Source organism: Euprymna scolopes, chromosome 14 (genome assembly GCF_053919585.1).
Source record: "Euprymna scolopes isolate OS-2025 chromosome 14, ASM5391958v1, whole genome shotgun sequence".
NCBI classification, from domain to species: domain Eukaryota; kingdom Metazoa; phylum Mollusca; class Cephalopoda; order Sepiida; family Sepiolidae; genus Euprymna; species Euprymna scolopes.
In genome coordinates, this window is record NC_136495.1 from 24046278 (window position 1) to 24067885 (window position 21608).

General features: G+C 31.8%; 1 protein-coding gene across 9 annotated transcripts in view; it reads left to right on the forward strand.

The window, feature by feature from the left end:
- LOC145292912 (recombining binding protein suppressor of hairless-like) overlaps positions 1-21608 on the forward strand; it is a 438485-nt gene that overhangs the window by 303315 nt on the left and 113562 nt on the right. Inside the window, exon 1 of one of the 9 annotated variants that reach the window (XM_080139068.1) lies at positions 6534-6612. The exons of 7 other annotated variants lie outside the window; for them this stretch is intronic. In XM_080139068.1, the coding sequence (XP_079995194.1) occupies positions 6549-6612 (64 nt within the window). In that variant the 5' untranslated portion in view covers positions 6534-6548. Of the gene's footprint in view, positions 1-6533; positions 6613-9595; positions 9786-21608 lie in introns of those variants that run through there. One more of the 9 variants, XM_080139069.1, reaches the window with a different exon arrangement.

Consider the following 21608-nt stretch of genomic DNA (forward strand, 5'->3'; position numbering starts at 1 on the left):
CTGCCATTATAAACACAAGTTCTTTGGAAAATGGTTGTCATACATGTGAAACATCTAATATTCTTTGAAGATGGTATGTGTTAGTTTTCGTCTCTATCGCTACACTCACTTATAATTTCTTCTATTTTATTTTGAACTAGCAGGGATATCCAGTGTTGCTTAGGATTCTGAGTATTGAAAACCCATTAAAAAATTCCTTAGTCATATCATGTTTGAACATACTTCTCTTTTTAACTGCCCCCCCTCCCTCTTGCTCTCTAATTCATGTCATATATTTGCAACTGCTTCAATATAATAGAAAAAAGAAGGGAAGAAACAAAGAGAATACTTCATTTGGAGCCGAGTGTTTGACGTAGTTTCATTTGTGTTTTTCTGTGCTTATTCGGTCTCTAGTGATCTAGATTGAATAAATATTAAATTATTTTATTATTGTAACCACCAAAAGTTAGACACAAATAGCATTTGAGCTAACAGATTAAATTTTGCTTGACTAGCTAATTTACACTTGTCATTGTCATACCGATTATTATTAACAATATAATAATAAGTTTAGCTACATTATTATTATAGTTATATTATATTTATAAAGTTACTTAGTCTGACACAATTAATATTAAACATTTTTAAATAATCGGGTGGTGGTGGTTTGGTTGTTTTATTTTATGGCATCTCTTGTAGCCAGTAATTAAATTATCAATTCTTTTCGGATTATTTTTAATGCTGAATCCAGTAATTGTTGAAAAAGTTTTTATCCTTCAAGTTCTTTATATCTTCAAATATTTTATCAAGGTGTTTTGTTTTGTAGAGGGGAAATTTTTTTTTATTTTTTATTTTACAAAACATGATTGAGTTTTGCAAAAGAAAAGGAAAAAAAACAAAACAATAATATCAATCTTTGGTGCATTTTAGATCAGGAGGCCGACATCTTCAGACAGCTTGATCTGATAGCACCAGATCAGTAAGAGGTGTATCTTATATAGTTTCTGAATTTTGGCCAGATACAAAGATAGACAGATAGAAATACTTTGTGTAATAGAAGATGGTTTTTCAGAAACAGTCATCATGATCATCATCATAATACTGGAAACGTCTTAGGATTTTCTTATGTTTCTGAATTTACGAGATGAGGAATGATTGTTTGGATTGTTATATCATTTAAGGTTCCCAAAAATTCATAATAGAATTGGCTGTATGCTGTACTTGGTGAAGTTACACTCTTGTGGAGGTTGAAAGTTCAATCCTCAGTGCAGGCAACACTCAAAATATTGCGAATTAATTAGGTCTTCCTGCCCAAGTCATGGCTGATAGAATGAGATCATATTAACCCTGTGGATTAAATAAAGAGGTCTGTTTGAGAAAAAAAAATGTGCAAATTCCAGAATTTGGTAGAAAGATTTTCAATTTTTATTTATTTTTTTAAAAATCTTTTGAGATGAGGTTCCATAATTTGTACATTCATTCCTTTTGCAAACTGTTATCCTCATTTGCATAGTTGTAGTTGTTTCACCATGTTTCGGCTAACTCATCCTCTGCTTTTCTTTAGGTGATTTTCCATAACTGGATAGGAATGTTGAGTCTTATAACTAATCCCTAGAAATTACTGCCTTCCATAGTTTTTGTCTCATCACATTTTGGTCAACTAATCCTCTCGCATGCTTGGGTAAGATTGAAATGGCTATCTTCAGACAATGCTCACCTGGAACTGTAGAGACTCAACGCCTTTATTTACTGCATCACAGGCCACAGATCTAGGTGGTGTCTGGTTGCAAGAGTTCTGTTGCAGTCAATATACTCCCCACTCCCTCCACTGCTGGTCTATCCTCTTCTCATTCCTCCTGAAGCATGCCTTTAAGACACTTCTCTTGTGGTAACTGTCTTCACTCACAGACTATTTGGATTATTCAGAAATTTGCAAAGTTTGTTTTAATGGAACTCACTCCAGACAAGACATGAAGCCACTTGATGTAAGGAGCTAACAAGAATGAAAGATGATTATTGCAAAGATAAGAGATGCCTATTGGCCTTCGTCTTGAAAAAAATACCAAGACTAGAGATAGAAGGAAGACTGTCGACATCAAGAGAGTTCCATAAACCTATAGTTCTTGTAAAGAAACTACTGGAATAAGAAGCTGTGTTACAATGAGTTATCAAAACAGCGAATTGATGGAGATCACAAGACCAAGTCAAATGACCTGGAACAAAAGAAGTAGTTACCCTTACAAACTGTACATATTCTGATTCAGTATGATCCTGGAGTAGTTAATGTCAAAAAAAAAAATGCAATATTCATTCACCTCCGATCACTAGAAATTAAATTTTTCATTTTTACTGTTCAAAAAACAGCACTGAAACTAGGTCAAATGGTTGTCTGCTGATGGCGTTTATTTTGTTCTGTCTATCATATTGGACAGTCATAAAAGTTTGTGCATGACATTTCGGTTTAATGAGAGCAAACTATTTGATGTAAATACGAATTACACTTGTTGATTGACTACATTTTCAGTTTTTTGAAAATATGTAAGCAATAAGAAAGAATGGAGAGAAGTGATATAAGAATACTATGTATGTGTGACTGGAGTCTTGAAGACAGGCTTAGATCCGATGACCTCAGAGGAAGATTAAACCTGGACAGTATAGGAAGATGTATGCAGAACAGAAGACTTCAATGGTATGGTTATGTTGAAAGAATGAGTGATAGTTCTTTAGTTAGTATATGTAGAACAGTTGAGGTAGCAGGGTAAATGCACAGATAGCAAGCCAAGAAAAACAATAGACTTAAGAGAAAGAGGACTAAATAAATACCTGGTCAGAGATAGGTTAGTTTGAAAGTCAATTTCTAAAAGCCATCCAACACATGCCAGCAGGTAAAATAGATGATGATTATTTTACCATTTATTGCCAACAATCATCACATGTTAAATAAGAAATTTTGATTATTTGAATTATTGCTCTCATTTTGAGTTTACAACGTTTTAATCGATGTAACTTTCGACCTTCTTCAGGCATCTCTTGTCGAACTTAAGAATCTTTGTGTATTCATTCTTTTTGTGGACTGTTATCCTCATCTTCATAGTTGTTTGTTGTTTCACTGCGTTTCGACCAACTCATCCTCTGGCTTTCTTCAGGTAATTAACCAGGATGTCTATGCAGGATAGGCTTGCACAATTACAGCAGATGCTGCAATTTGGTAATGGGACTAATCTAAGGCACAAAACTCCATTGTTTCTGCTGAGGCAAACAATCACTGAACCAAATAATACAACATTCTTTTTTTTTTTTTAAATGGAAAGCACTCCAGACAAGGCATGAAGTCATTTGATGTAAGGAGCTTAATATATATGTATATATAAAATACTATTTCAAGGTAAAAAAAAAAATAGTCAATCATAGGTGTTAGATGGATGGATTCTGACCCAGAAAACAGCAACTCTTCCCCCTTTATCAGAAACATGTAATAGATTTATCCAAAATTCGAAAAATGTATGAAATCTCCAAAATGTTTGGCAGCGAATAAGAAGTGTGAGAAATTCCAATGATTTCCGCTAATTAATTGGAAATGTCCAGTGGCTTTATCCAGCTCGCCAGATGCTGACTACATCCTTCTCTTTTAACAACAAAATAATGAGACGAAATAAGAAAGAGGGAAGGGAAGGGGGCGACAACGGCAGAGGAAATCAACCCTAAAAGAAACGATGTTTCATCTGATCATTAATGATCCTGATTCATTCACCAACAATATATTTTCTTTTCTTTGTTGTTTACGGATAACCCTTGTCTGTATTTAGCATGTGACCATTTAAAAACAGAAATTGTTAGATTTTTGCCTGTAAATTTTATGTTTTTCCCTTCTCGTTATTATTACCTCTTCAAAAGCGGAGGTTATGTTTTCGGTTGACTTTATTTGTGCACAGCTTAACATCTGCATCGCATAACCAATCGTCACCAAACTTGGTCAAAACATCAGTCATGGTCTATCAATTTTGGGTTATTAAATCACTAGTCTTTCCTTCTTAGACAGGGTTCCAAAAAGAGTCTCAAATTTAATAGGTCTCAAACCATCAGCCAAGCTCTAACCTATGTTTCATCGCCATAATGTTGTATCCTTGTGCCTGTTTTACAAGTATTTTAATGGAATATGATCTGAAGAATTCCTAGTAATTATGCCTCCTTAACATACATACTCCTCGCTAACACGACAAGCAGCAAAATCTCACCTCTTCATTGCTGAGGTCTCTAGATGCTGGAAAGTCTTCTATTCTAGAAGTTTCTTCCTTTGGACTGCTAGACTTTGGAATTCTCTCCCTGTTTCCTGACTACTACACTGCACAAGTTTAAATGTAATATCGCTGCTCGACTTTCCAGACAAGTTGAGACAAATAAATTTATAACATTGTTTATACAAGTTCCAAGCATTCAAGAACAACAACGATTAGGCATACGATCGTTTCTTAGACGAATAAGAATTGTTTTATTTTTTACTTTTTAATTGCAATATGTGTCTTTTTAGCACCGTTTACAAGTAAGGCAAATCTTTTCTGTTATAAATTTATTTGTCTCAACTTGTCTGGGAAGTCGAGCAGCGAGATATCTGGTTTCTGTATGGCATAATCACGTTGACATACCGGTTCTCATTAGATCACCAAAGTTAAGCAACTTTGAGCCTGGTAGTACCAGATGGGTAACCATTTGGGAATTCTAGGCACTGTATGTACTCTCCACTTATCTCGGCATTTGTTTCCAGTCGTCTTGTATATACACTTTACTTGCCACTGGTATTTAACAATGTCGTCTCAGGAGAGGTGTGGTTGGAGATTGTGCACCTCCTGCCACAAAAAATTTCACATGTAGGCAACCCTTCGTGGGTATCCATTGTCTGTCAAAGACTGAAGGAGCCTGTTTTTTTTTTTTTAATTTTTTTTTTTTAATCTTTTTATCTGGATTTCTAAATTAAACAAATCTGTGTTCACAATTAAACAATATATTTCTTTTGCACTTTTAGTTCGTGCTATCAGCTCAGGCTGTCTGAAGATATCAGCTGACTTAAATGCCCCAAACATTGGTGTCATTGTTATTTTTTTCTTTCTCTTTACGAAACTCAGTTATGTTCTGCAAAATCAAAAAGAAAAACCAACAATATTGCTCTACAAAACAAACAAACCAAACAAACCAAACACCATGAACAAATATTTGAAGATATGAAATACTTGAAGCATAAAACCTTTTTCCAAAATCACTGAATTTGGCATTGGATAACTTCAGAAAGGGTTGATATGCCAGAAAGCAAACCAACCAAACTATGAATAAAGAACTTAAAGCATAAAAAAAAACATTTTTCAAGATGACTGGATTCGGCATTAAATGACCTGAAAAGGGTTTGCATGCCATAAAACAAAGCAAGCAAATGAAACGCCAGGAATAAATATCTGAAGATATAAAATACACGAGGCATAAAAATTATTTCCAAAATGACTGGATTCGACATCAAATACCCGAGTTGATATGCCATAAAACAAATCAATTAAGCTATGCTCTATTGCTAATATCGAGTATCCTCTATAGTATTAACAATGAGAAATTACATTTTATATTATTATTATATTAATAATCAGTAGCGGGACCTGTGGAAATTCCACAGGGGACTCATATGTAATATATTGATGTTGGCATTCTGTAGATGTTCAGCATAAATGGAGAGGCTCTGATATTATTGTGATTCTTTTATTAAAACTGCAAAAGTATTTATCTAAGTTAGCAGGGATGCCTGGCGTAGCCTGGTTGTAAAATACGCTTAAATATGATATTTTAATTCATGCAGATTTTGTATATATTATAGTTATTTTTCTACCGATCCTTATATATTATAAAGTTGTGATTTCCTCATATATATATATATATATATATATATATATGACTTGGGTGCATTAGGTTGAACCGAAACCAAAACTTATGAAGAAAGACTATATATATATATATATATATATATATATATATATATATATATATATATATATATATAACTTGAGTTCTTTCAGCTATAATCGAAACAAAAACTTAAGAATTCTTGGTAAAATTATTTATTACAAGAAATGGAAGATCATAGCAATTAACTGACAGTCACTCGTCGGAAGAAAAAGGTGTAAGCATGACACAAAATAACACACGCTATCGTATTTATATATATATATATATATATATATATTTTTTTTTTGTGTGTGTGTGTGTGTGTATATATATATAATATATATATACTAATGTGTTTTGTGAAGTTCAAGTTATCAAGCCCGAGCCCCCCCCCCCCCCCTTTCTCTCTGTCTCTTTCTCTCTCTGCATTATCTTAGCATGGTCTTATCAGCTGTGGGAAAATTTCTCATCTGACCAGATGTCCGGGTTTCATGTATTGACAGCGAGTAAATCGAGCCTGCGTATATGCCTTTTTCTCCGTAGAGAAAGACGGGGGAAAATCGAAATCTCGAGGAATATCGCGAAAGAAAAGGTGGAGGTTAAACCAGCAGCAGCAGCTTCCGTTCACACTAAACAGGGTAACAAAGATGATGATGATGGCTCTGGCCACCGATTGTGGATTTGAGGACTTTTCGCATTACATGATAGAAGGTAAAGAGTCTCCCGTCCAGTCCCCTGTTACAACAACTGACCATTGTTTCCTTTCTCAACTGGTGGTATCAGTCTGGTCTCTAATATGCCCATACCCCTCCCTCACTCGCTCAATTAATTACTTCCCCATTATCTGATTCTGATAATTAGAGATTTAAAAATAAATTGGGCCGCCTAATAATAAACTTTTTTTTTTTTTTTTTTACAGATATTTAATTTTCAACATTTTTTGTTTTATTTTAAATATAATGATAGACTTGTTTATGAATTTGAGTCATACTTAAACATGCTCAGATGGTTTAATTTTATCTTCACTTATTAGCAGATATTAACTCTCACACACACACACACACACACACACACACACACACACACACACACACACACACACACACACACACACACACACACACACACACACACACACACACACACAATTCCAGGTTAAGAATATTAAAAAATAAAAACCAATGAATTTAACAAGGTTTATTTGAGAGTGCTCAATACTAAACAGAGCAAGACATACTTTTCTTTATATTCAAATGAACATTTTTTTGTAGTGACATAAAAAAATATTTATTTGAATATAAATAAAAGCATAATTGACCAAAACATTGTCATGCTTGTGTAGTGACATTAAAATTGTTTATATGCATATAAATAAAAGCGTGTATATATATATATATATATATATATATATATATATATATATATATAATGAATGCTCGATTTTTTTTTTTGCCCAACACATATGCATTTCATAGTATTTTTCTCTCGTTCACTATTGAATAAATTCAACTAATGATCCCCTCTCAAAATTTTTAATATCTCATGCATTTTCATAGTAAATTTTATTCTCAGCTATTTTGATTGACTCATGCATTTTGTTTCTATGACCCCTCCTCCTAACTTTTGCACACTCTTTTTCCATTGTTCTTTTTGTCTTATATTCGGTCACCCTTTCCTCTTTCTCTGTTTTCCTCTATTTCTCTCTCTTCTCCTTTCCTTTCTTCTTCTCTCCCTCATTCTGCCTCTTTCTCTAAATTTCCCTCTATCTTCCTTCTTTTCTTCTCTTTCTTCCTCTGTCTATTTATCCCCTCTCTTACCCTCCATTGATCTGCTCTGCAATCCCCCCTCTCTCTTCCCCGCCCTCTCTTTCGCTCTGTTCCTCTCGCTCTTTTTCTCCCTCTTCCTTTCTCTTTCTCTCTGTTCATTTTCCTATTTTTTTTGTTCTCCTTTTTCTGCCTTCTTTTCTCTCTGCCCCTTTAAATATCTCCCTCTCTCTTCATCTCTCCCCTTTTTCTTATTTCCTCTCTCTTCCATTCTTTCTTTTTGCGTTTTCACTCTCTCTTTCTTCTCATCATCTTACTCTCTGTCTCTTCTCCATACGGTTTCACTCTCTCTTCCTCCATTCCTTTATGGTCTGAATCTAACTCTTCCTCCTCTTTACATTCTGACTCTCCTCTCTTCTCTCTTTCCCCCCATGTTTTACTCTTTTCCCTTTTACAGCCTCTCTCTCTTCTCTTTACAACCTCTACAATCCCCCTCTCTATCTTTCCTTTTACAGTCTCTTTCTCTGTCTTCCCTTTTACAGTCTTTCTCTCTCTATCTCTCTCTCTCCTCTTTACAACCTCTTTTTCTCTTTCCTGTACGGATTTTCTTTCTTTTCTTTATGGCCTCTCTCTCTTCCCTTCATGGTCTCTTTTTCATCCCTTTGAAGTCTCACTCTACCCCTCTCTTTCATTTTATCTCTTAGCTTTTCTATATCTCACTCTTATTCTGGGTCACCTGTTCTTTCTCCATCCATCTCCTCGTCCTCTACCTTTCCTTTAACTTCATACAGCTTCATCCCTTGATTCGCATCTTTTAAGCCCTTCATTCATCACACCCACTCCCCTGTTTTTCCTCGCTCTTCTTCTGGCCACTTTTTACTTTTTGCACCAAACTCTATCTTCATCGACTCTTTTTCTTGCATATCCGTTGTGTTCTCTATAGACTGGCTTGCATCCCACTTTCTCTTCCATTATTATCACCCCTTCCTTTTTCTTTTCGACCCCCCTCTCTCTCTTACTTTCTCTCATTCTTCCTCTCTTTATCTCACTCTCTATCTGTATCCCTTGCTCTATCTTCACTTTCTCTATCTTCCACATATCCATTGTGTTCGTTACGCACTCGCTTGTATCACTCTCTCTTTTTCTATTTTGATCTCACTTTCTCTGCCCCTCTGTCTCTTTTGCTCTCCTTCCTTCTCTCTTTCATTCTAATGCTCTTCTATTTCTTCTATCTTTTGTAGATCCATTGTGTTCTCCATCTCTTTTCCTCTCTTTTTCCTATTCCTCCTTATCTATCTACTCCTCTTTCTCTTTGCCTCCCTTTCCCTTCCTTTCTTCCTCTTTCTTTCTCTCTCTCTTCCTCTTTTCTATACTCTGCTTTTCTTTCTTCCATTTGCTTTTTTCCTCTTTTGCTCTCCTCTTCTCTCTTTCCTTTTTCCTCTCCGACTCTCTTTTATTCCTTTCTCTATCTTTACTTCCTCTATCTCTCACATTTCCGTTGTGTTCTCTCTCTCTGTTCCTTCCTATCTCTTTTTTCCTTTTCCTTACTCTCTTCTCTGTTCCTCCTTCTCTTCCGCTTTTTCTCCCTTCTTGCTCTCCTTTCCTCCCTCTCTGTCCTATTCCTTCCTCTGTCTTTTCTTCCTCTATCTCTCGCATCTCTATTGTGTTCTCTCTCTCTCACTTTAATCACACATATATATTTATGTAAACCTTTGTACAAATTCTCTCTTGTTATATGGCACCACCATAATTCCATGCCTATCCATTTTAGGTGTACAAATAAAATTGATGAGAGAGTTTGCACATTGGCATTGGTGGGCAGCAGTATTGTTGTTGTCGTCGTCGTCGTTGGTGGTGGTGGTGGGCATCTTGCCACGGTTCCCCTGAGAATCACTCCTACTGTCACATTATTGCTTATACTGTTTACATTGCGTTTTGCATCTATAAATTGATCTCATCATCCCTCTTTGCTACAGCTGCAAAATTTCTCACTTTCTGAGTTGAGCAAAAATCTGTAAGTGTAGTAAATCGACCTAAGGTGCACCGCCTGCGGACATGGTGACCGAGCAAGATTTGAACCAGCGACGATGACTTGTGGCCTGTTTGAAACCGAAGACACAGGTTTAAACTCTCACTGTTTTTATTTTCTTCTTCTTGTTAGAAATTTTCCTGTTGGAATCTTCGGCATATGTGCAACTCTACCTGCCATGTTGAATTTTAGCGCTTCCGTAGTAGTAGAGAAGACACTTAGTTTTGTTGTTACTTATTTTTTTTCATATATATTTTTGTATTCATGTCTTTTTGTGTGGACTCATTATTTTAAATCATTTTTTATTTTAACAAATTTAAGATTAGAACTATCTTTTTCAAGAGATTTGTCTTGATATATTTGAAGATGGTTCAGACACTGTTGTGTGGGGGTGGACATATACAAAGATTAAACAGGAATGGTTTATATTGTTATTCTAACATATAATAACAAATCAATTATAATATATAATAACTAGGAAATCGATTATATTATATAATCAATTATATAATAACAAATCATTCAATTATATATAAGAAAAAAATCAATTTTCATATATAGTAACAAAAAAGCAATTTTCATATATAATGACAAAAAAGCAATTTTCATATATAATGACAAAAAAGAAATTTTCATATGTAATGACAAAAAAGCAATTTTCATATGTAATGACAAAAAAGCAATTTTCATATGTAATGACAAAAAAGCAATTTTCATATGTAATGACAAAAAAGCAATTTTCATAGGTAATGACAAAAAAGCAATTTTCATAGGTAATGACAAAAAAGCAATTTTCATATATAATGACAAAAAAGAAATTTTCATATATAATGACAAAAAAGAAATTTTCATATATAATGACAAAAAAGAAATTTTCATATATAATGACAAAAAAGAAATTTTCATATATAATGACAAAAAAGAAATTTTCATATATAATGACAAAAAAGAAATTTTCATATATAATGGCAAAAAAGCAATTTTCATATATAATGACAAAAAAGAAATTTTCATATATAATGACAAAAAAGAAATTTTCATATATAATGACAAAAAAGAAATTTTCATATATAATGACAAAAAAGAAATTTTCATATATAATGACAAAAAAGCAATTTTCATATATAATGACAAAAAAGCAATTTTCATATATAATGACAAAAAAGCAATTTTCATATATAATGACAAAAAAGCAATTTTCATATATAATGACAAAAAAGCAATTTTCATATATAATGACAAAAAAGCAATTTTCATATATAATGACAAAAAAGCAATTTTCATATATAAGAACAAAAAATCAATTTTTATATATAATAAGAATCAATTTTTATATATAATAAGAATCAATTTTTATATATAATAAGAATCAATTTTTATATATAATAACAAAGAATCAATTTTTATATATAATAACAAAGAATCAATTTTTATATATAATAACAAAGAATCAATTTTTATATATAATAACAAAGAATCAATTTTTATATATAATAACAAAGAATCAATTTTTATATATAATAACAAAGAATCAATTTTTATATATAATAACAAAGAATCAATTTTTATATATAATAACAAAGAATCAATTTTTATATATAATAACAAAGAATCAATTTTCATATATAACAAAGAATCAATTTTCATATATAACAAAGAATCAATTTTCATATATAACAAAGAATCAATTTTCATATATAACAAAGAATCAATTTTCATATATAACAAAGAATCAATTTTCAAATATAACAAAAAATCAATTTTGATATACAATAACAAAAATCAATTTTGATATATAATAACAAAAATCAATTTTGATATATAATAACAAAAATCAATTTTGATATATAATAACAAAAATCAATTTTGATATATAATAACAAAAATCAATTTTGATATATAATAACAAAAATCAATTTTGATATATAATAACAAAAATCAATTTTGATATATAATAACAAAAATCAATTTTCATATATAACAAAAATCAATTTTCAAATATAACAAAAAACAATTTTGATATATAATAACAAAAATCAATTTTTATATAATAACAAAAATCAATTTTCATATAATAACAAAAATCAATTTTCATATAATAACAAAAATCAATTTTCATATATAACAAAAATCAATTTTCAAATATAACAAAAATCAATTTTCATATATAACAAAAACAATTTTAATATATAATAACAAAAATCAATTTTCATGTATAACAAAAATCAATTTTCAAATATAACAAAAATCAATTTTCAAATATAACAAAAATCAATTTTCAAATATAACAAAAATCAATTTTTATATATAATGACAAAAATCAATTTTCAAATATAACAAAAAATCAATTTTGATATATAATAACAAAAAGCAACTTTCATATGCAATAACAAAAAAGCAATTGTAATATAAAAAGAAAAAGATCAGTTATATGTAATAACAAAAATCAATTTAATATAGGATAAATAAATCGTTCATTATATTACAAATAAATCAGTTATAATACATAATAAGAAATAAATCAAGATCGATTTTTTAAAAGTTTTAATTTGTATATAGTTTTCTTTTAATATAATTATAATTATTTCTTTGTTTAATTTATTTTAAATGTTTAAATCATGAACGAATTTTCTAAATCTTTATAAGCTTTTGTAGATTTCATATTGTTAACCATTTCTATTTAATAATTTTTTTTATGGAGAAAATATTTCTTCACGATTCAATATCTACATTTTAATGCAATCATGATTTAATTTTTTATTGCCATAATTAATGACTACATTTGCACATTTTCTGAATAATAATGCTGATTAAGACAGTTTATGTGTGTAATATTCATTGATTTAATCTTAGGTTATTAAAGCATTTAATCGAAGAATACATGTTTTTTAGCATGCATATATATATATATATATATATATATATATATATATATATAACAAGACAAGCAGCAAAATCCCACCCCTACACTGTAGAGATCCCTATATGCCATAAAGCCTTCTACTCGAATAGCTTTTTCCCTCTGACTGCTGCACCTTGGAATTTCCTTCCGGGTTTCTGCGGCCCTGAATGTACTGACATGCAGAAATTCAAGTGTAATGTGGACAGACATCTTGCTACCCAACTCCATAAATAGTATCCCTGCATATCTGGTCCCAAATAGTAGCCCCACATGAATAAGTGGCCTCGTTTAGGGTGAAACATCAATACAATATATATATATATATTGTTTCATGGTAACCGATGATCCCTTAAATTAACATTAGGACTATAGTGAATTCGAGAGAGCAAGTTGATGCATTGATTGCAGGTGATTAAATGATGATGTATTGATTGCAGGTAATTAAATGACTTATTGACAAAATAGTTTTCTAACGAATGATAAAAAATATAAAAATTAAATAAGTTTTTTTTTTATATATAGTTTAAATGTTTAACACTTCCAAGAATATATATATATATATATATATATATATATATATATATATATATATATATATAAAATGTATTTTGTGTATCCAACGAAAATGTTATTAATGAGATATAATATTTTATGTATTGTACATAAGTATTAAAAAATACAGTATAGTTCAATATTATTTGATGATATAACAGAAGCCAAAAAATCCAATTTATATAGGCCATTCACAGCAACAAACCCAACTGCTAAGCGTTCCTTTCTCCTGTAATACTAGTGAGAGTGGTACTATCCTAACACTGATGTACGTTCTCCAAGGAGTTTGGAACTAAATCTGCATATTGCAAACTTAGAACTTGTATATAGACACTAGACGTTTCTGTAACCATTATTGCTACTATTTTTTTCTCCACTTTGATTTGATTTGAAAATTGTAACATATCTGTTAAGACATTCTTTTTGCATAGCCACAATTTTGCATCTTTGCCTTTTTTATAAGTATTTTAATGGAATGTGCTCTGATGAACTTATTCCACTTGTGCCCCCTCGACGTACATATCCCCTGACAAACCCTCTTAGCAACAAAATCACGCCACTGTTGAGTTCCCTAAATGCCAGAAAGCTATCTACTCTAATAGTTTCTTCCCTCAAACAGCCAAACTTTTGAACTTCCTGTCTGCTATCTGCTTTTCTGACTGTACTGATATGCAGAAGTTCAAATGTAATGTAAACAAACATTTTGTTAATCTTTCTTAGGCATGCTACCAATTAATAGTCCCTTATGTCCAAGTGGCGATATGCTTTGTTTGGAGTGAAGGAGTGTATATTTAAAAAAAAACAAACTAGAAATAATAAAAACAAATATTTATAAATAATAACAAATATTTATAAATTTTAAGTATCCAAGCTACTATTCTCAGCTTAGATGTTATTTTCACAATGTTTCAGTCGATGGTTTCTCTAACCTTTTTCAGGTGCATCTTTTCATACTCAAGACAAAAAATTTTGAACTGTTCCCTTTAATTTAGTTAATTAACACCTCTATCCGGTCATGGCTGACAGAACTAGAACAATCAACCACCCTGGATTAAATTAAAGGTTCAGTTTGAAATTCTGTATGGATTCCAGAGTCCAACAGAAAACTTGCCAAATTCAAAAAGATGTACCTGAAGAAGGTGGGAGGTTACATCGGCCGAAATATTGTAAAAATAACAATCCAGGTGAAGATTAGTGGTGTGAATATTTTTAATCATATGATTTATAGTTTGTTTTCATTATTTCTATTATGTTATTGCTTTCAAAATAACGGAAGGTGTGCTGTATTTATAAGAATTCAAGTGATAGCAATTCGTTCCAACATATTTCCGCTTCAAGATATTCGTAGTCACCAATCGTGTGAGTATGTGAAAGGTTTAAAAACGATCGTTTAAATTTTGTAACTTTTCATCTATTTCTGCTTACATCTGTTTGGAGTATTATTAATTTGAAGTGTGTGTGTGTGTGTGTGCCTGCGTACGTACGTCGGCACTAACCCTATTCAAGTTTAACCGGCTTCCTCCAAAGGAGGAAGTTTCGTGGGAGTATGAAATTCACGAGTGGTCCCCAGTCACATATATATCTCTGTCAGAGGAGACGACGACGTTAGGATTTTGCAACTTGTAGGGAGGTGTCGACGTCCTCCTACATACAGCGCCTGGAATTTTCAAATTGGTCACCCATTTTTAGTAAGGTTTAGGCTCAATGTTGCTTAACTTTAGTGATCTGACGGGAACTGGTGTGTCGACGTGATTATAACGTGTGAGTATGTATGTAAATATATCTCTCGTACGTATGTGTGTGTGTGTGTTTCTGTGTGTATATATATTTATTTATATATGTGCATTTCTTTGAGTATATATGGATATCTATTTGTGTGTGCGTGTGTGTGTGTGTGTGTTTCTCTCTATGTATGCTTTAGTAGATATGCTTTTTTTTTTTTTTTTTGTAAAAATTTCTATTTATTTGAACTTTACTCTTATTTTAGACTTGGAAATTCACTTTTGGAAAGCAAAACTTTGTCGACATAGAGAAATAAAAATGAAATATTTTCACCTCATGATTTAAAATCAACCTGAAAAAGTAAAAAAAACAAACAAATCAAAGTGAAATTAAATTTTAATCAGTATTAAGTTGAAGTGTGTATGTGTGTGTATGAATGTGTGTTAATTATACTCTTTGCATATATGTTAATATATCTGTATGTGCATATGGTTGTATGTGTGTATAACAATATACATGTACATGTTTCATAGTATGGATGTGTGTGTGTGGGTTTTATTTATATGTGTGTGTGTGTATATATTAGTGTGTATATATACATTTTAATGTATTTATATATGCGTGTGTATATGTTTAAATGTATGTAATTTCTCTCTGTACGTTTTTCTGTAGATATACACCTGTCTCATATATGTAAGAAGAAATAAATTCCTCAAATAACACTTTTGCACCAATTTTATGCCTTTTTATCAAGATTAAAATAATATATAATGATACTAAACCTTATGTCTAGAATTTTAATTCCAAATTTGATCAAAATCCATTACATTATTTTGATTCTAGAAACTGTTCAAAATTTAAGAGGTTTTAAGAAAAGAAAAACAGAGAAACTGGCTTAATTTGTGTCTAATAAATAGGGATCAAATTCTATGAAAATCTAAAAAAGTAAAAAGAATTTTAATGTGGAAGGTTGTACTTGTATAACTCGTAAAAACCATTTAAAGAAACTTAAATTTTAGAGGAATATTTATTAATTCATGTTAACATGTATTTTTAACATTTTATACAAATAAGAGGTATTTAAATTTTCACAAAGGGTTTCCATCCCTCTTTGTATAAAATTATATATAGTCCATATTATCCACTGCTGTGTTCTGAAGTTCATATTGATCAGTTCATTAGTTTAGGAGTTTATCCTGTACAATGATATATGTAACCATATGAACATACATAACTTTACATACATACACCCTCTAAATGGTAGAGGTTACAAAAAATATATAATGTGCCCTTGTTACTCACTGTGGTGCTCAGCATATATATATATATATATATATATATATATATATATATATATATGAATCATAATGATGTGTTTATTAGTTTAGAAGATCCGGTATATATATATATATATATATATATATATATATATATATATAGAAGGTTAGATTCCAGTTACGTTTTTATTCATTTCTGAAAAGATAATTTTTTGACAAACCGTTTCAAATTCATTACAAGAAAGATTAAGAGTGTCTTCAAAACATCAGAAAATAATATAAAAACTAATAAAACTTACATCACCATAGTATTTATAGATGTAATATTAGGACTATTATGAATTATTATGAATTTGTGAAAAGAATAGAGCAAGATATACTTATTATTTGTTTTACATAAGCATTAATATGTCGCTACACATTCATGAACATGTTTTGGTCAACCAGTTGCTAGTAACTAGAGACCTCTTCAAGCAATGTTGATTATACAAAAGCTTATTGCGTGATAAAAATCATTAAGGAATTTAGCAATCCCCCCCCAAAAAAAAATTGATTCAGCGATTGCAAGAAATTGACTTACTGGTAAAATAATTTTTCAACGAATCACTAAATATTTATATATATATATATATATATATATATATATATATATTGGTTTGGTTTGGTTTTTAGCGATATGTTTTGAATGAATTCAATTATTTATGAAAATGCATTTTTACCTAAATGCGAGTTGGGAATAATTTTTCCCTTTTAACCAACCTGGTATCCCCACATGGGGAGCGGTATATATATATTATTTTTAAAATGTAATTATCCACTGACGCGTGTTTCGTCATCTACGACTCATCAGAGTGGCTGTATCTAGGGAGATGTGAAATCGGGATCCAACGGTAATGAGCCTAACCCCTTACCCCTGGACCATCTCGTCGACTGTCTGGATATATCGCGATTTACTTAGATATTGTTTTGGTTTGGTTTTTAGCGATATGTTTTGAATGAATTCAATTATTTACAAAAGTGCATTTTTACCTAAATGTGAGTTGGTAATAATTTTTCCCTTTTAACCAACCTGGTACCCCCACATGGGGAGCGATATATATATATTATTTTTAAAATGTAATTATCCACTGACACGTGTTTCCAGAGGTAAAATAACCAATGAAGTTTTAACAAGGTTAATAAAAGAGTGCTCAATACCGAAATAGAGCAAGATATACTTATTATTTGTTTTACATAAGCATTAATATGTTGCTACACATTCATGAACATGTTTTGGTCAACCAGTTGCTAGTAACTAGAGACCTCTTCAAGCAATGTTGATTATACAAAAGCTTATTGCGTGATAAAAATCATTAAGGAATTCAGCAATCCAAAAAAAAAAAAAAAAATATCAGGAAGTCATATGACCTGTTATTAAGAATAAAAAAAAATGGATGGTCTTTAATATATGTGAGGATTAAGATTTGTGTCGAAATGGGGAAAGAGAGGAAAAAGAAAGGAAGAAAAAATGGGAAGAGAAAGGAAAATATAAAATACAAATATTAACGGAGTGAGACTTTAAGAAAACAACCCCTGTCATGGATGTGTGTCAGAAGTAGTGATGCATCATTGGGTTCCTAGCGAAAATGCATTGAGAAGGGCAGTAGTGACTATGTAAAAAGATAAATATTCGAGCACGAAAAGTTACTCATTTTAATTGTACCACTCTCGTTTTTGTAACTCTTAGTTAAAAAAAAATAGGAGGCTTTACTTTTGGGACAACCTTTATGTATACACATATGTGCGCGCACACACACACACGTACTTACTTTATATATAGAAAAATATACAGTTGTACCAATTGCTAAGTGGTAAACGGAACATGGTGATTAGTAGGTTTTTGTTTTCTATTCTCCAGGCCATGTGATTATCTTCCATGTGTGTGTTCTATTTACATAAATTGGTATGGGATTGGTCTTATAATATGCTTAAGTGGTTTATTCATATATTATTTTGGTAAACTATTTTCTTAACTAGACTGTTTTAATTTATCTGAGATTTGTTTATTTACTTGTTCTTTTTTCTTTTTTTTTTTTTTTTTAACAATAGAAGCCCAATCTAATTCAACTTCCCCCACAAAAAAAATAGAGGGAGCACATCATGAGAGATGATCATGTGTCGTAAAAGGTCTAGTCACCACAGAATGTTAATCACAAGTTTACAAACTTGGAAATATATATGCTGTATAATGTTCTTTATTTATACAAATATTATTCGCTGCATATGTGCATACATGTTTCAGCTTTGATTTCTTCTGAAATCCAGCATCAGGCCTCTACTTTCAGACGTGTATTCATACTGGATTTTAAAAGAAATCAAAACTGAAATATGTATGCACATATGTAGCCAATAATGAAAGAAAATTATACAATAAGACAGCTCTACTTTTTATTGAGCACTATTTTATAAACATCCGAGTTTCATGGCATTAATATATAGGAAATAGGAAACCAGAGCAATGCGTATATATATATATATATATATATATATATATATATTATATGAGAAGAACGTTGTAGTTTGCATAAAGCATCATGCACAGTGTGAAAGGAATTGTTTGAAGGCTATAATAATGCGGGTTGTGGGAAACACTATGGACACTAGTTAGTATATAAAAGTATAATGCCAATATTAGAAGGAATAATTAATAATTTTCAATTATATTACGTTTATTTACCAACATAATGTGTCCAACAAGATAGTAGGTGTTGATGTCACTAATTTTTGAGAGTGGTATCTCTTCTTCGGGGGAGAAAAGAAAAAAGAAACATATACAACTGTTCAGCGAGGCTTTCCTTTGTTTGTCTGTTTTATTTTTATTTATTTCTTTATATTTGGAAGTCAGTGTTGGAGTCTGGCTATCAAATCAATTTCCAGGATACGAGTTGTGATCGATATTAAGTATTGTTAGGAATTATTGTAGTTTTTTTTTTTTTTAATGTATATAACTGATCTGAAAAATTAGAGACCTAAACGCCTACCATCTTGTAAACGTAATATAATTTAAAATTATTCAAAATTCCTTCTAATTTTTTCATTATTCTTTTATATACTAAATTGTGTCTGTTTCCCCACAAACCGCATTGATATAACCTTCAAACACAACTTTCATATATATATATATATATATATATATATATATATATATATATATATATATATATATATGCCATCCACACATAGTACTGTTTTGTTGTATCACAACTAGCCTAGTACTTTTTCCTAGCCAGGGATTGAACCTGCAACTATCTTGTTGATAGTCGGCAGTTCTAACCACTAGCCTATTAGATCAGTGCTCACAAATGATCTCTTCAAATGTCCATTAAATAAACATTCGCCCACCGATATATTCTGTTTGCACATTTTTAAACTTAAGATTAGTAATTACAAAGTGTCTTAAATAAAGCTTCCAGACTTTTTTCGTATGGACACTTTTATTGATAGTAATACCAAACTCTAGTCCTCTTCGAAGTAATCTCCTTTGGCTGCACTGCACTTGTACCATTCCAACAACTTCTGGAAGGCCCCATCGAAGTTCTCTTGTGTGAGCGTGTCAAGAACCCTTGTAACAGCCTCTTCCATTTCCTCAATTGTCTCATAACAACAGCCTCTAAGGTTTTCCTTGAGCTTAGGGAATAACAAAAAGTAACAGAGAGCAAGGTCTAGTCTATAGGGAGGGTGAGGGACTGTTTTCATGTTCATCTTGGTCAAATAATCTGTGACAAGGATGGAGTTGTGGACTGGTGCATTGTCCTGGTGGAAATGCCAAGGACCTGATTTAAAGAGTGCTGGTTTCTTCCAACTGAATCTCTTCCTGAACTCCCTTAAAACCTCAACATAGTATTCCTTGTTGACTGTCTGTCCAGTGGGACCCCAGTGCATGTAGATCATGCCCGTGCTGTCAAAAAAAAGGATCATCATAAGTTTCTGGGTGAATTTGCTCTATTTAACTTTCTTGAATCTGGGAGAGCCAGCATGCTTCCACTGGGAAGTCTCTCTTGATCTCTGGGTCATAGCAGTGGATCCAACTTTCATTGCAGGTCACCAGAGTATCAAGAACTGAATTGATCAGCTCAACCATCTTCCTGCTGTCATGGCGTCTTTCTTTTTGATCTTCTGAGCACCATTAGGACAGAGTATGTTCAAATCTTCCGTATCGTCGATTCCTCATTAATAATTGTGCGTACAGTTCCCATATTGACATAAACTGTGCACTTATTGCCTCTATAGACACATGACCGTCCGTATCTATGAAATTCTTTATTTGGCCAATCAACTCTGGTGTTCTGACTTCCTTACATATTAGTGATGGAATGATTCCAACATTTTTCTCGATTCCGATACAATTACAGATTCCACTTCTTTATAAATCTCTAATTATTTAACTGTAAAGCTGTTATTTCTTCCTAATTACTGTAAAAATATGCGATAAATGTGCAGATATTTTCTCAAATGTAAAAACACATTTGTGGCAAGGTGATCTTTGAGATTTTAGCTTTAAATAAATATCTATTATCAATTATGGGATAGTATCAGAGTAATCGTTAGTATTGGAGATTTGATAAAGTGTCTTACTTAAGGGGGCGGTTCATCAGGAATTTGTTTATGTTGGACTTGAAGATATCCAGCTTGTAAGGTGGGAAACAGGCAGACGGAACAGAATTTCACAGGCGTGCACTTCTAAGAAAGAAGCTTTGTTCATGGAATTTACATTTTGGTTTTGGCACAGATAAAGAGTGGAGAAAATTTTTGGCAGTGGTTTCAGCTAGACGGGTGTTTTTCGTGAAAGATTGGCGAGGGGGGGGAGCAGAGATTGGAGCTCGGACGAGCACTTGCCATGGAAGTAATGATAAAACAAAAACAGGCTCGCAACGTCTCTCCTGTGGGAGAGAGGTTGTAGGGAAGAGAAAAGGGCATCCCCCACTAAGCCACGAAGCCTATTTTGTACTCTGTCAAGGCAGGATAGGTTGTTTTTAGCAGCTCCTGTCCAGATTTAGCAGCAGTACTCCATCGTTGGATGTACTTGACTTTTATATAGATAGAGAATTGCATCAGCAGTAAGATATCTTCTGGAGCATTAGAAGGATCCTACCATTTTTCCAGCGATCTTGGAAACTGACTTGATGTATGTGTTTCACTTCAGGTCAGGAGTAAAGGTCAAGTCCAGAAGCTTATGCATCTTATATATATATTAAAAAGGAAATCCGTTTGTCTGTTTGTTTTTAAAAAGAATATGGCGGCTATACGAAATAGTGTTTAAGATAATAAATTTAATAACATAATAAATTACCCTTTATTCATTGCGTAGATTTGTATCGAGTGTCCCTTCTGATGCAGTTTCCTTTTTAACGAATGATCTCTAGGTTTACCACCAACGGTGTGCCGTACTTGTTGAATAAATCCTAGTATTCTAATGCTATCAG